Source organism: Geotrypetes seraphini, chromosome 1 (assembly GCF_902459505.1).
Source record: "Geotrypetes seraphini chromosome 1, aGeoSer1.1, whole genome shotgun sequence".
NCBI lineage: Eukaryota > Metazoa > Chordata > Amphibia > Gymnophiona > Dermophiidae > Geotrypetes > Geotrypetes seraphini.
This window is the reverse complement of record NC_047084.1, coordinates 387,663,680-387,679,734: the sequence shown is the minus strand read 5'-3', so window position 1 is coordinate 387,679,734 and position 16,055 is coordinate 387,663,680. Positions and strand designations below refer to the sequence as shown.

At 42.2% G+C, this 16,055-nt stretch overlaps 1 protein-coding gene across 5 annotated transcripts in view; it reads left to right on the top strand.

Moving 5' to 3' along the window:
* The window catches only part of HOOK3 (hook microtubule tethering protein 3), a 366,964-nt gene that overhangs the window by 276,602 nt on the left and 74,307 nt on the right, over nucleotides 1–16,055 (top strand). For 3 of the 5 annotated variants that reach the window (XM_033916879.1, XM_033916887.1, XM_033916858.1), the window contains 2 exons: nucleotides 5,057–5,144; nucleotides 15,215–15,220. In XM_033916879.1, coding sequence (XP_033772770.1) covers nucleotides 5,057–5,144; nucleotides 15,215–15,220 — 94 coding nt within the window. The remainder of the gene's footprint in view (nucleotides 1–5,056; nucleotides 5,145–15,214; nucleotides 15,221–16,055) is intronic. The other 2 variants (XM_033916867.1, XM_033916872.1) reach the window with 1 other exon arrangement.

Below are 16,055 nucleotides of genomic sequence, written 5' to 3'. Positions count from 1 at the left end.
GCCTGCAGCACAGAGCCGAACGGAAGTCTTCCCGACGTCAGCGCTGACGTCAGAGGGAGGGAGGGCTTTGTTTAAGCCCTCCCTCCCCTCCGACGTTATAGCTGACGTGGGAAGACTTCCGTTCGACTCTGTGCTGCAAGCAGAGCAGGTAGGGAGAAGAACCGCGCGACTGAGTACATCCAGCCCCGCAGGAACCCCGCGACCCTAGGGGGTGTCCCCACGGGATCCCCGTGACCCGAAGGGGGATGCCCGCGGGTCCCGCGGGATTCCTGTCGTCCCCGTTCCTGTGCAGTTCTCTAAATCTTGCCGGCCCTGTGCGGACCGGCAAAAATTTCCTGCGGACTGACACTGGTCTGCGGACCGGCGGTTGAAGAACTGTGTTCTAAGACATCGGTTACAGTCGCAGCCTATGACTTGGAAGGCTTTTCAGTGCTGGCATTTGGAGCAGAAGGTGGAGCCCTTTGAGGCCCTGATTTCCACAGTCTTATCATTTCTTCAGGATGGGCTCAAAAAGAGCCTGGTGTTTGACCCCGTCAAGGTGGCAAGCCTCTCGTGCCTTAGGGCTCAAGTGAAGAAAGGGTCTTTGGCTTCCCATCCTGATGGGTCCAGGTTTCTAAAGGGAGCGTTGCATTTGCATGCTCCTGTGTGACAACTATGTGCTACAGGCCCTCAGTAGAGCCCCAAACAAGGGATATCGCTGATGGATCTGACAGTTAAGATGGTTTTCTGGCAGCTATCGCCTCGGCAAGAAAGGTTTCAGTACTTCAGGCTCTGTCATGTAGAGACAGATTCTCAAAACTAAAATCTGTCTTTAACATGCTCGCAAAACCAGTTCCAACCAATTTTGTGTGCATGTATTTTAACGGCAGATTAATTATCAGTATAGCTTAGCGAGGTATTTTCTGAGTTTTCTGGCAGTCTCTGATACTCCCATGCAAATGTAGTACATTGAGATCATATTAAAATGATCACTCCAAGTGATTGTGTATAATCGCCAAGTGATTCTCTAACTTCGTTATGCCACTTTTGTAGCCAAAATTTACCGGCAGGTCTGAGCTGTCATTGCCTTACTTTCTGATCAGCGCCTGAGCGCTGACTGGCTCAGGCACTAACAGTAAAGTAAAGTTTGACAGCTCAAGACACCACACACACGCACGCAAGCAAATTAAAATAATAATAAAAAACCCCACCAACCCAAATTGAAGTTTGGCAGAAGAGATGCTTACTCTCTCCCGCCAACAAGCAACACACACTCCAACACACAGACACACCCCCGGCAGTGGGAAAGATGCTCACTTCCTCCCTTCACCAAGCAACTGCACCGCCCTAGCAGTGGGAGAGATGCCCACTCTCTCGCTGCCACACAACCCCCACCCCATGTCTCCAACAACCCCTGCCCTCTCCCCCTTACCTTACTTAGATGGCTGGCCAGAGGGATGCTTACTCTCTCTGGCCAGCAGGCCCACCTCTTCAAAATGGTGGGCCTTCCCCTCCCCGATGCATCCTGGGATACACTGAGGAGAGGCCTGAAGCTCTGATTGGCTCAGGTTGTTAAGCAACTGGGCCAATCAGATCCTTAGGTCCCTCCCCAGATGCACCAAGGAGCCTAAAACTCTTGATTGGCCCAGGCACCTCAGGCCCCACCCATAAGAATAGCCTTAAATGATCTGGGCCAATCAGAGCCTTAGGCCGCTCCCCAGATGCACCAGGAAGGAGCCTAAAGCTCTGATTGACCCAGAACGCCTAAGGCCCCTCCCATAGGAGGACCTTAAACTACCTGGGCTAATCAGAGTCTTGCCCTCCCCTCCCAGGATGCAACGGGGAGGGCAAGACCCACCATTTTGAAGAGGCTGGCCAGATGAAGTAGGCTTCTCTCCGGCCAGCCATCTAAGTAAGGTAAGGGGAAGAAGGCTTGAGTTGTCGGAGGCACAGGGGTGGTTTTGTGGCAGCGAGACAAAATAGGCATCTCTCCTGCTGCTGGAGGTTGCAGTTGCTTGGCGGCAAGAGTGAGTGAGCATTTTTCCCGCTGCCAAGGGGGGGGGGGTGCTTGGCGGCAGGAGAGAATGGACATTTCTCCCACTGTCAGTTGGAGGGTTGCTTGACTTTGTTGTTTATCGGGTTGGTTTTTTGTGTGTGTGTTTATTCTGCGTATGTGCCCATTGCTATCACCAGCGATGGGCACATGCAAATTTAGTGAATCTTTGCTACTCTCCACCAACCTCATTTGCATGAACGTTTTTGGGAGCTTTTTTTAAATTGCTACTATAATGACTGCGACAGCATCTCGATGGTTTTTCACACAATTTTTTGAAAATCTAGGCCTTAGAGAGCCGTTCCTCAGATTTACAGAGGTGGGTGTGTCTTTACACACGGTGCCTTACTTTCTGTCAAAGGTGGTGTCAATGTTCCATATCAGGAAATCTAACTGCCTGCATTCCAGGATACAGGTGTAAAGAAAAAGGACAAAGTTTTGGAATACTGGAAATGAGAAGAGTTCTTCTTTGTTATCTCAAGGCGATGAATGATTTTCGTCTTTCAGATCATCTTTTTGTGCTCAACAGTCCTGGCAGATTGAGAAAGTCAGCATCTAAGTGATCTGTTTCCAGATGGATCTGCATTTCATTTAAGTACGTTGGCTGTGGTAAACAGCCGCCAATCTCCTTTAAGATACATTCCATCAGAAGTGTGGTTCCTTCATGGGCAGAATCCCAGGCAGTTCCACCCGAGGAGATTTGTGGGGCAGCTACATGGTCCACTTTACCAAAGTTTTACAGAGTGGCACAAATGGATTGTGCTTTTGGATTCTCTATGTTGGCAGCAGGCTCATTTGCCCCGCCCTAGACTCAGAGAACAGCTTTGGTACGTCCCACTGGTCAAGTCTCATCTTCCTTTTGCACTGGAAGGGAAGATTAGGTTCTTACCTCGATAATCTACTTTTCCAGTATAAAGGAACAGGAGTCTTGATACCCGCCCTGTCAGATATCAATTAGCCTGCTTCTGGTCTCAGACATGTATGTGTCTCTCCACATGCTTGCCTATTCAACTATTTGTTGATGCCTATGTGTAAGATGAAGGAATGATTCTAATGTGGTTTGGGGCATATTCTCGCCATTTATACGCAAACAGTGAATGTTGTTTATGCCTATAATGAAAATTGTCTATGTGGATTTTATGGAATTTTATGAATGTTTTGATACTGGAAACCGCATAGATTTAGGCACTACATAAATGTGTTAAATAAATTTAAAAATTATTGTTTTTTTCCGATTGTCCAGCAAGTGCACTATTGGTGCGATGCCTCGCTATGGCAAAATCCTTGGGAGAGCCTGTAATAACTGTGGCTTGTTTGGGTCCACCTTGTTTGTATTAAGTTTCATGATGTTTAATTAATTAATTATCTTTGTTGCAGAGCAGAAAAGATTTGACTTGGTAAGGGAGTTCCCCATGCCCTCCTTGCTGTTTCTTCTCTTTTAGGGGTGCTCAACTGCTTTGGTACTGTAACTGTCCTGACCAGATTTCCAGGGCTCTGGTGCACCCCTATCCACATACATATGCAGTTCAGTGATAAGGTTTAAAGGAGACTTTTATTCACAAAATCTGACTTATTTACAGCACAGGCCAGAGATTTCAATATATATTCTTAATTTATTTATCTTCTCTACCCCCAGGCAAGGAAGGTTCACTTAACCACTGGCTTAACTTCAGCCAGGCAGCAGTCACTCCAACATTATCCAACATGTGTCCAGCTTTCCCCTTTCAAGTCTCTCCCATACATTCACAGGCAGCACAGCTTCCTATAGCTTTGCTTCAGCTCCTAACTAGGGAAGCTCCCTTCTTCTGGCGATCTCTCTCAAATGAACCCAGCTTAGGCACAAGTATTCCTCTCTCTGGGTCCCACCCCTGTGACTCAGCAATTGCTCCAGCTCCTGTAAGCTGCTGAGCCCATTACATCCTGACACTAGTAGTCCATCCCCTCTCTGGCTAGCACCCCCTACTGCTTGGTGGTTGCATTGGTGAGGAAAAACCCTTAATCTGCAACAGGTACGAACTGAGGGAAATGGGGACTGCCCATTGACACAAGGAGGTGGAGCAGAAAAGCTGTAGATGATTCCTTCTGCAAAAACTCAGGGGTAGATGTGACTTCACTGGTCAAGACTCATATTCTTTTATTGGAAAGAAGATTACTGCAGTAAGAACCTAGTCTTCCCTTATTCTTTCATACATGCCTGAGGTTGTCACCTGTTTGTATCTGACCACCCTACTCAGTGTTTGGTTTTGCATTTTTTCTAGTTCTTTTTTTTATTTTTATGTGGTACCAGGAGTCTGTCCTGCAATGGCTGAAGGAAGGAATTCCATTCTGGCTGATTTGTGGGAAAAGATCAGTACACTATCTCAGTGGTGAAGCAATATTATAGAGTAATTCTAATTTATTATCTGTGAGATGTCAGATTGACCTTATGAGTTTATTAAAGTTATTAAGTGTCTGACGAGGATGGCTCAATTGTGCCTTTTGTGTGGGTTTCTGAAGGGACTTTGCAGAAGTCCAATATACTTTATGATGAGACATACTTTCTAGTTTACAGATGAGTCCATTTATGCTCAAAAATATATCGAATGCCTATTTTCTTCTGCCATTGCAGAGCAGAACTGCCCAAGTGATGGAGTGATAGAGGCATTATTAAATTTCCATTTTTGTTTTCTGTTCTTTTCCAAATAATTTCTTTTTGTATTTGCTCTTTTTGGCTGCACACTGAAGTGAAGATTTCAGTGTTTTGTCTGCAATGAATCCAGCATGCATGTACTAAGGAGTAACTTCTAATAAGGTACACATATAATTAGGATCATTTTTCCCTATATGTATGATCATTTTGCACTTTTCTGTGTTAAATTTAGTTTGCCATTTTAGATACCCAGCTCACCACTTTAGCAAGCCCTCCTGCAGAGCATGATTATGGAGATCATTGATACAAATAAAATTAGAAAACTAAAATAGGGAAGAGAGAAATTATCCTTTCTTCTAAGTGGTTAAAATTAACATTGTCGCTCTGATTTCCAGGTTAGTAAATCAGAGACTTCTTGAAGTGCATTCACAGGTAGATGAACTTCAGAGATCTTTACAAGAACAAGGTTCAAAAGCTGAAGATGTAAGTATTTTTATCTAATAAAAAATTGTTCAAGGAATTATGCTGCTGTGCTGCATGTTGCATATCTTAAACAAGAAAGTATTGGAAATGCAGATAAATACATTGGTTTGATATACTTGGATCGGTCTCTTATAGTCAGTTGGGATTTTTGCATCTATAAAATATGAATGTTGAACTAGCAAATGAAGTATACATATAATGTTAATTTTTTTGTTTAATTTTTTGGGTAGTTCCATACTTGGTATCATCATATGATACTGAGTTCTTGAATGTCAGCTAAACATATATGAATCTAAGTGAACACTTAAAATAGTGCAAATCATATAGAAAGAAGATGAGAAATACAAAAAGTGTTAACATTTATGTTAAAATATTAAATAGAAAATTGCCCATCTCTGTGTGTGTATTGAGAAAAGTGCTAGTTTTAATTTTATAAGATTCAGTTTAGTCACCTAATTTACAAACTTATTTTTAAAATATATGAACCCTACACTCCAACATGGTCATGTTTTTAATATAAAAATCTCCCCTGAGAAAAGTTTGTTTATTTTCAGTAATTCTACATGCATTTGGACACTAAGCAAATGCAACCATACTTGTCAAGGGATTATTTTATTGAAAGGAGAGTCATGATGCTCTTTTCTTTTTCTTTTTTTTACTCTTGTTTGAGCTAAAGGCTTCAAGTGCATACCATCAGTAAAGCTCATTCATTTAAAGTAGCAGGTATTAAACTAAAAATTGGCTCATGGCCAACTTAAAAAAAACAAAACCTGAAATTGAAAAAATACTGTTTGTGTTCATGGCTAATTCTAAAACAAATTATGCATTCTAATGCTTTGCAACAAAAATGTGGTCTAATGAATATTTTATAACACTTATTTGACTTTTCTTATGTCTAATAAGAAAAGAGTTTCTCCAAAGTACCTTGATCTCTCTCCCTTAGTTGTACCTAATTTTGCCTCATGTTCCCGCTGCTCCCAACCCAACAACCTCTTCCTTCCAGCATCCCTGCTTGTCTAAGCAGCAAGTCAATTTTCCAGTAACTCATTTATTGTCATCTGAAATTTTATTAAGGAAGTTTTTCAAAGAAGTACTGGGAATGGCCAATGCGGAGAAATTTCCAATAAATAATTATTATTATATTCCTCCTAAAAAAATTGAATCTGCCCAGGAGGTGGACCACCTGGCCACACCAGAGGTAAATTTGACTGAATTTCTGGAAGATACACAGGATGTGATCCAGAGTCGGTCCACCCTGGTGATAACATGCATGAGCGAGATGGATAAGATGTTATTAATGAAACTTTACTTTAAAAATAGGTTAATGAAATTTTGCGGGGATTTAGTTAGGATATTTCCGGATGTCTCTAGAACAACTCAATTAAGAAGGAAAGAATTTCTGAAATTGAAGGATAGAGTTTTGGCTCTAGAGGCATCTTTTTACCTGAAATTTCCTTGTAAATGTTTGATTAAGTCACAAGATACTGAGTATGCCTTTTGGGATCCTATACAACTACAACAATTTTTAGTTGCGAGAGAACAGAAATGAGTTTGTTTCATCTAGCTGAGAACAAGAGGAGAAATTAAATTAAATTAATATCCCAATTAGTAAGGAATGATTCAAGGTTGTTTAGTATGAACCGAGAATTATAGTCCTTTAGTTTTTTTGATAAGAAATAGTAACATATTCTCCCCATTAATGTGGGCTTAAAAGGAATTATGTATGCATGATTTGATTATGTATTGTTTTGTGTGATTTTTCCTTTTTTCCTTTGGAATTATTGAATATTGTAATGTATTCAAAATTATAATAAAAAAAATAATAAAAAATCAACTAAACATCCTCCCAAACTTGTAAAGTACCTGCAATGGTTTATCCTTAAGAAAGTCTTCCAACTGGACTGGGTCCAGAAACACATATGAAATAAGGCATTTACAGGGAATTTTTTTTTAAAAAAGGTTGCACCCACCGTTAGAACCTTAGGTTTAAGCAGTAGGAATTGCTTCCTCTTTAACTGAGTCTGCTTAGATATGTCAGGAAAAATAGAAACTCAGGAACCGCAAAACAAAACTTGTTTTTTCATGAAATAAGAACATAAGCAATGCCTCCACTGGGTCAGACCTGAGGTCCATCGTGACGAACAGGTTCAGGACCTGTGCAGTAATCCTCTATCTATACCCCTCTATCCCCTTTTCCAACAGGAAATTGTCCAATCCTTTCTTGAACCCCAGTACCGTACTCTGCCCTATTACATCACAAGAAAGGATTGGACAATTTCCTGTTGGAAAAGGGGATAGAGGGGTATAGATAAAGGATTACTGCACAGGTCCTACAACTTTAAAATAGCTTGCTTCTCTAGTTCTGATTTGAACACTACCAACAAAGTGGCACGTTTTGTTATTGTGTCCTTAGATGATTCAAGAAACTGAGATAGATCCAAACTGTATGGTTAAACTAACTTATCTATTTCCCCATCATCTACCACATCCCTATAAGCCCTCGGAATGTAATAGAGATTATCAGGCTCAAAGGTATCCACATTAGTATATACTTCTCCCTCTGTGTTCGCTGTGATAGGGGATTAACAGAACCGCAAATACAGAAAAACCGCAAATAACTTTTTCATATGTTATTCGCTGGTTTCTATTAAAACCATCGTAAATATGGTGAAACCGCGAATAACATGGTGGGAGACCTGGCCTGTTCCTGAAGGAGAGACAAAACACGGTGAAGAAAGTGCTGAGAATCGGCAATTTTCTCTGTAAACGCTTGGAATCAGTGATTTCTCTATGCAAGCTGATGTAATTTGGAGAGGAGGAGCCAAAAAGCTAAAAACTGTGAATAATAGAAACCGCGAATATGGAGAGAGAAGTGTATTGCAAAATCTCCCGCAGATACATTCTTAACAGCTCTAATGGCGATAGGGAAATTTAAGAAACAAAGATTCTTAGCTCTCATACAATTCTCCATTTTTTCGATTTTAGCATGAAGCAATTATACTATCTTTAATATTAGAGTTAGCAGTGCTTTGTAAGTTGCCCACAGATTTATCTAGTTTATCTAACTTATTTCCTAGCTCTGCTAATTGACTTTCATGCTCATTCATTTTTACAGTTGTGTCTGAGGAAAATTGGCACAATTTCAAAGCCCAAAATTATTCTTAAACAGAGCTTCTCTGTTGCATAAGTCTGAGTTCATTTGTGCACTATGGACCCAAATTTTTTTTCCATCTCTAGATAGAATAAATATCATGTAGTAGTTGTCAGATAACCAAAATTCAAGAATGCTTATTCTGCAAGTGCTATGGCTACTTATCAAGAGTCATCATTGATAGTCAGTACATACATAAGAGTTGCGTTACTGGGTCAGTATTGTTTAGTAACTTAAGTAAATGTAACTAGTTATTGTACTTGAGTAAAAGTTTTGTTACTTATAAACAAGTACAGAATAATATGTATTACATTTTACTGATGTAAGCGATGATTCCACAGAAAATCAAATGAAACAGCAAAACCAAGAACAGGATTTTGCTATTGCAAATCTCATCATGTAAACAGTGGATCATCTAGTGTTAAATTTTGCTGTTCAGTGAATATAGCTTATGAGAAAAGTGGGGGGTTACCTATGTTTGTTGAATTGGTTACTGGTCTGCAGCCAAACAGAATAGTGAGTTTGGTCACTTTAAAGCGAAGATAAAGCTGAAACCAATGGCAATTCTTGGTAAACAGACATTAGCTTGATAGTCACACATCTAATCTAAACCTTAAGTTTATATACCGCATCCTTTCCATAATTATAGAGCTCAGCACGGTTTACAAGAGCTTAATGTAAAGAAGAAACAACTTAGTGAGGTTGGAGGGTGAGTAGGAGGGAAGAGAGCATTACAGTAGGATGGAAGAGAGCATTACATTTTTGTGAATAGTCTAGTTTTCAGATGCTTTCGGAATAGTTGGAAGGAGCCCAGATTCCGAAGTGGGGCAGTAAGGTTATTCCAAAGCTCAGTGATTCTGAAGAGGAGAGATTTCCCTAATTTTCCTGCTTAGAGGATACCTTTTAGCGAGGAGAAGGATAGTTTAAGTTTTTGGGAGGATCTGGTGGTATCAGGACTCAAGGAATTCCAAGAGAGTGGTATTAGGAGAGGGAGGATGCTGTGTAGGATCTTAAAAGCTAAGCAGGCACATTTAAGATGAACCCTGGAAATTACTGGAAGCTAGTGAAGCTTGGACAGAAGTGGGGAAACATGATCAAATTTGCTTTTTGCGAAGATCAGCTTGGCTGCAGTGTTCTGAATTCGCTGAAGTCTTTGAAGATTTTTTTGGTTAGACTTAAATAGATGGAGTTACAGTAGTCTAGTCTGGAGAGGATGATGGATTGTACTAGGACGGCAAAATGTTGTTGGTGGAAGCAGGATCTCACTTTCCTGAGCATGTGGAGGCTAAAAAAGCATGACTTTAGCAAGGAGTTTAGCATTTGACATTCTTACATCAGTTCTCAAAGATATTCAAAGAGTTTACCATCAGATGAAAAATTATTAGAACAGGCAATGATTCCAACTTTGTGAATCTTTGTAATTGGACAGCATGATGGTGATCACAAAGATGAAGGTAAAGATACAAGTGATGAATTATACCACACTGCTTCTGCTGTAATGTTGGTAACTTGCAATCTATAAATTTCTTTTAATGTAATAATGACAATAGTAATATCGTATTCTTTGCTATATGGAAGTCAAGTGTTTTCTGAGATTCTCTCGTTTAAAACCTGCAGACCCAGTCAGAAGACATCAGTATTGCAACCTAGCCTGATTTGAAAGGTTTTGGTTTCAGGCTGAACAATCCACTTTTTGCTAGAGCAGTTGGAAACTTTTTCATCTGTGCTGGATTAATGATCACTTCCAAAATTTAGTTTTACTAAAAGCAAAGTGGGCAGTAAAGTAGTTGGGATAAAGACATTAACAATGGTTACAGTATCCTGTTTCCAGCAGTGGCCATTCCAGGTTACAAGTACCTGATAGAGTCTGAAAAAGTAGGAAGATTCCATGATACTGACCCCTGGGTTAAGCAGTGGCTTTTCCCTAGGTCTACTTTAATATGCAGTGTATGGATTTTTCCGTTATGAGCTTGAGCAAACCTTTTTTTAAACCCTGCTACATTAGTTGCTATTACCACTGCTCCAACAATGAGTTGCAGAGCTTAAATATAAGCTGAGTGAAAAAATATTTTCTATGGTTTTACATGTGCTGCTATGTACCTTCATGGTGTGTCCCTCTAGTCTTTGTATTTTTTGAAAAAGTAAACAATTGATTTGCAAGTACCCATTATACTTCATTAAAGGTCTTATAGGCATTGATTGTATCTCCCACCCCCACCCCTCCAGCCTCAGCTGTCTCTTCTCCAAGCTGAAAATCCCTAACCTCTCTAGCCTTTTCTCATATGAGAATCAATCCATCCCCATAATCATTTTAGGTGTTCTTCTCTGTATCTTTTCTAGTGCAACTATATTTCCAATGCAATAGGTGAGACAGATGGATAGTGTCCCCATGGATGCATTACATCTGCAAAAGGAATCCACACCAGACTTTTTCTCTATGCTTCACTGTGATCTCTAGCTCCACCTACATTTTTTTCCTTCTACATGCATGCCAGCAGAAGAGTGTTGTTCTGCTCTCTATATATTATTTTATTCTGTGTTTTTAGTCCTTTTTGGGGGGTGGATTTTTGTGCTTGGAGCATTTCTTCAGTTTTGCCTGCATTGAGAATATACAGACTTCAGTCTGAAGCTGACAGGCCAATCCCAATGGGTACTTGTTTGCCAGCCTGCTTAGTGTTCTTTGGAGTTCAGGGCCGTCCCTGAAGTTGTCTCACCTACTTTTAAGAAGGGGTCAAGCACAGACTGTTGGTGCCCTTAGGAGGCTCAGGAATGTCTCGCAGGGTGCTGGCTGCGTCTTCTCACCTGCACCCATTCCGGTGCTCGTCTGTCTGTCCTCAAGGGTGAAGGTGCAGTTAGTCATAGGTTCAGACTGGCAGCCCGAAGATCAGCATTGCAGAGGCATTCCCAGCATGAAGCAGTGATTCTCTGATCCAGTTACTTTGAGATCTGAGACAGGCTGTAGCACAGTTCGACAAACAGGTCACAGTAAGTATAGGTTGTCACAGCCTGCGAGATGAATCAGGAGAGATATGAAAAGTGGGGGTTTCAAGGTTTCTGCATGTCCCCCTATTTTCCCCCGCTTGAAAAATCCTAAAATTGGCATTTTTTGAATTTAAGTGTGAAAAATATTGCGATTTTGGCATGAATTTCATAGTGGCGGAAATGATTTTTTCAAAAGCTCCCTGCTTATCCAGAACTGTAATTTTAGCCTCAAAACTTATAGGGTTAGAGTCCTTGGGCTGCGCAAATTTAGTATCTCAAGAGCGTTCTTGCACCAAGTATTGTGTGGCGCGCCTGGGAGAGGCGGCAGTGTCCAGCTTAGCCTCTCCATTGTTGAAGCAAGTGACCAAATGATCAGCTAGCCCAATGGGACAGCTTTCTTTATTTTCAGGGCTTTGCACAGCTACTAATTCAGTGCCACCTGGCTGCTAACCCTCCTCAGTCTAAGAAGTGCAAAGTTAAGGCTTTCTCTGAATTTATGAAACATTTGTGGAATGAGTTTTAAAGCCGGCGTTCTTTCCTTGAGCTGTCCTGCTCCGCCTTAGATGTGCCTATTAGTGGCATAGCTTCTATGGACACGTCCTCTCAGTCAACCATGTTTTCTGTGCTGCCTGATCCTGACCTGGGGGATCTTGCTGATCCTTTATTTACAGGTGCAATGCTTCACGGGACAGGCGATCAGGGACTGTGTGCGGATCCCTCTGGGATTTTGGAACCTGGGGATGATCCTACGGTTCTGTGTTTATTTAAGTCTGCAGCTTTGCCAGATCTCATTTCAGAATGTTTGCAGGAACTGAATTTAGTTATTGAGGCCAGGATTTTCAAAAACATGCATTAAAAAGCGATGGTCTGCTAACGCAGCCGTTTTCATAGCGAAACTAAAAAACTGAGACATTCTCAAAAAAACACGAATGCAAATGAGATTGGCGGACAGCAGCAAAAATTAGCTAAATTTGCTTGTGCCCATCGCTGGTGATAGTGATGGGTACACATGCGCAGAAAAAATGCTTCCAAGGAAAAAAAAACCCCACAACAACAGTGGGAGAGTGCCCACACTCTCCCACTGTCCTAAAATCCCCGCCGACCCAGCCTGCTGCACTAACCGCCGCAACCCGACCACCCCCCTGCAGCAGGAGAGATGCCTACTCTCTCCTGCTGCATTAACCGCCATGATCCAAACACTAAAATACCCCACACCACCACCCCAACACTGACCCAATTGCCCCCGCAGCGGGAGAGATGCCTACTCTCTCCTGCTGCTAACCACAGCGACCCTATCATGAAAATACCCCACGCGACCACCCGCCACTGACCCAATCGCCCCCCGCAGCGGGAGAGATGCCCACTTTCCTCTGCTACTAACCGCAGTGACCCAACCACCAAAATACCCCACGTCACTGACCTCACTGCTCCTCACAGCTGGAGAGACGCCCACTCTCCCCCGCTTTGAAGTGACCCCCCTCCCCCTACCTCAACATTGAGCTGGAGGGACATGGACATCCTCCTCCCAGCTGCTGCTGCATGGTCTAAAATGGGAATTCCCCTCCCTTTGCATCTTCGGATGCACCAGGGAGGGGTCCGAAGCTCTGATTGGCCCAGGTTGTTTAAGGCACCTGCTACAGGCCTTAAACAACCTGGGCCAATCAGAGCCTCAGGCCCCTCCCCGGATGCATCGAGAAGGATCCTAAAACTCTGATTGGCCCGGACGCCCCATAGGAGGGGCTTAGGCGTCCGGGCCAATCAGAGCCTTAGGACCCTTCCTGATGCATCCGGAGAGGGACCTGAGGCTCTAATTGGTCCTGGAAGGGCCTTAAAGAACTTGGGCCAATCAGAGCCTCAGGCCCTTCCCTAGTGCATCCCAAGAGGCACTGGGGAGGGGAATTCCCATTTTAGACTACGCAGCAGCAGCTGGGAGGAGGATGTCCATGTCCCTCCAGCTCTATGTTGAGCTAAGGGGGAGGGGGGCAGCAGAGATGGGGGAAGGGGGTCACTTCAAAGCGGGGGAGAGGGTGTCGGGCCAGTGTCGGGGTGGTGGCATGGGGTATTTTAGTGGTCAGGTTACTGGCGGTTAGTAGTGGGGAAGAGTGAGAATCTCTCCCGCTGCGGGGGGTATTTGGGTCAGTGGCAGGGTGGCCGCGTGGGATATTTTAGTGGTCAGGTCATGGTGGTTAGTGCAGCAGGAGAGAGTGGGCATCTCTCCTGCTGCAGGGGGGGGAAGGAGTGTTATGATATAGCGGAGACAATGGGCATCACAACACAGGGCTTTCTAACAGTCTCTGACACTGACCAGCTCCCCTGGATCAGTCACTTTTTTTGTTGCCAAAAGCTGATGCTGCTTTTTGAAAATGGCTTGGCATTTTTTAAGAATCCACCGGAGGGCTCATTTCACTGTTGAAGTGGGCATTTGCATGTCAGTGTCGGAGACTGCTAGAAATCTCACTAAAGAGGAAGATAATCCCTTTTGATAATCCGCCGCTAAACTGTGTACAGGCTAAACCACCTGTAAACAGTTTAGCAATGCCCTCAGCCAGCTCTGTCCACTACTTCTTCCTGGCTTTGTGGTGTGCACTCGCAGTCTTCTACCTTTCCCTGGCATCCTGATATGAGCATTCTGATTTCAGAGCAATTTGATTCTCTGGAAGTTGCTATTAAGATAGCGAGGGCCATGTCTCGCTTAAGTGTCCTCTGGCACAGAAGTGCCAACAGCTTCTGGGGCAGCCTAGGGTGAATTCTTTGGTTGTACAGATGACTACGTGCACCTCTTACCCAGTGAAGGTGATGTGATGCTTAGAGATATACAGGATCACCGTGTGGATGTGGTCCTCTGAAGACTTTTTGATGCATTTGCTTTAGACATAAAGGTTTCTTCGGTGGTGTCCTTTGTCACACGTGCCTGTTTCTCTCAACTATGCACACTGGAGAGAGGCTGTGGATCCTTCTCCTCAACTTCTTTTGGCTGGGTCAGACTATGTTGATGCACTGTATAACCACCCAGTGGCACATCCGACAGCATCGAGCTTTCCATGCTTACAGCTCAGCCCCACGCCATTCTTGGAATGGTTGCCACCAGTTCTCGCGGGACGAGAACTGGCGGCAGCCATTCCGAGAGCAGTGCGGGATCAAGCAGGAAGCATGAAAAGCTCGGTGCTGTCGGATGTGCCACTGGACTCGAAATGGGAACTGCTCCTGCCCCATACACTGCGGGACCACCAGGGATTAAAAACGGCACAAAAGGTAAGCGGGCCGGGGGGGGGGGGGCTAAAAAAATTGTTAGTCGGCTGGGACGGGCATCCCTCCTGTCCCGGCCTACCACTAGACTACCAGAAGGGGTACAGGGTAGGAAGGTGAGACAGGGTGCAAAGCCAAAATATGCATAGTTTTGAATATACAAAACTGTACGTTGTCTAACCCAGAGCCAGAAATACCTTTGTGAAAAATGCAAATAAAACTGCATTGTTTTATAGTGTGTGTAGTTTTAGCCACAGAGGGGGTAGGTAATTTTCAAAAAAAAGTGTCTTTTTACACTTGCCATTCCTTTGCATTCTTATCCTTAATAAGAATGTGGTTGATATGAATTATGCCTCTAGACTTTATTACACTTTACTGCTCTATTTATATTTTATTGATATGTTTTTGAAGTATGTGTTATATATTCTACTGTTTCCTTTTAAACTGTTCTGGGTTAAATATATTCAAGAAATGCAGTCTATTATTCAGTCTATTATTCAGGCGATATAAATCCATCAAACAGGCATAAGTAGAAAAATTGAACGTGAATGTGTACATTTAGAATAAGAATTGCAATATATTAACTTTTCTGTTTGAGTTACTAAATAGTTTCTTTTGTTACTTGCTTTCTTCTTTTTCTTTTTTTTTTGCTTTGTACTAATGTCGTCTTTTGGCATGATTTCTGCACAAGGCTATTGTGAGTATGGCTGTTTAAAACTAATTCTAATCATTTGTTAAGGCATTTGTTTTCTTGTTCAAATGTAGTTCTGAAAGGTCCCTATTTTCTGAGCTGTGCATCTCCGTACAGAAAGACATTGTACTGGAAAAGCCAACTGGTACTCATTAATAGTAGTGTACAGTCCCAAAATTGTGATTTTGTATTGTTTTCTTTTGATTTGTTCAGGGTTGTTTTTTTTTTTTCTATTTGTATGTTACAGGAGCAATATAATTAAGCGTGCATATTTTTTTGAAAAGAATGTGCACACTTAACATATAAAATGATATGTAAGTTTTTTACCTGTCACTTTGGGGGGGGGAGAATGACATGGGAAATTTGACATTTTCCATGTTGCTAACAAATGCACATCCATATTAATCTAGTCTTCGATTGCTACATGATCTAGAAGACAAAGGTTTAAATTTAGATCTGAACTTTTAAGGCCTTCAGTTTTTATCTTTCTCACATTTTTAATTAGTATTTGAAAGCTAGTATTTCATTGGTTCAGTTAATTTTACTGTACTGCAAAAAAGGTACTTTTCTGCAGATATATTTGTTTTACTCGGTAGCTCTTGTTTATTACAATCTTGTACTAATATGTGAATTAGTGATTTTTAGCTACTAAAATAAAAACGAAAAATGTGTGATCAAAATTTTAGCATGATACACTGCAATGAACATATTTTTTCAGTTGGTGATATATGAGATATTGTGACTCTGCTTATGGTCCACATTAATTCCTTCCCTGAGCAACCCTTCTGTTAACTTTTTTATGTGGTGGGTTGAACCCTATTACATACCTAAAAAGCATTTT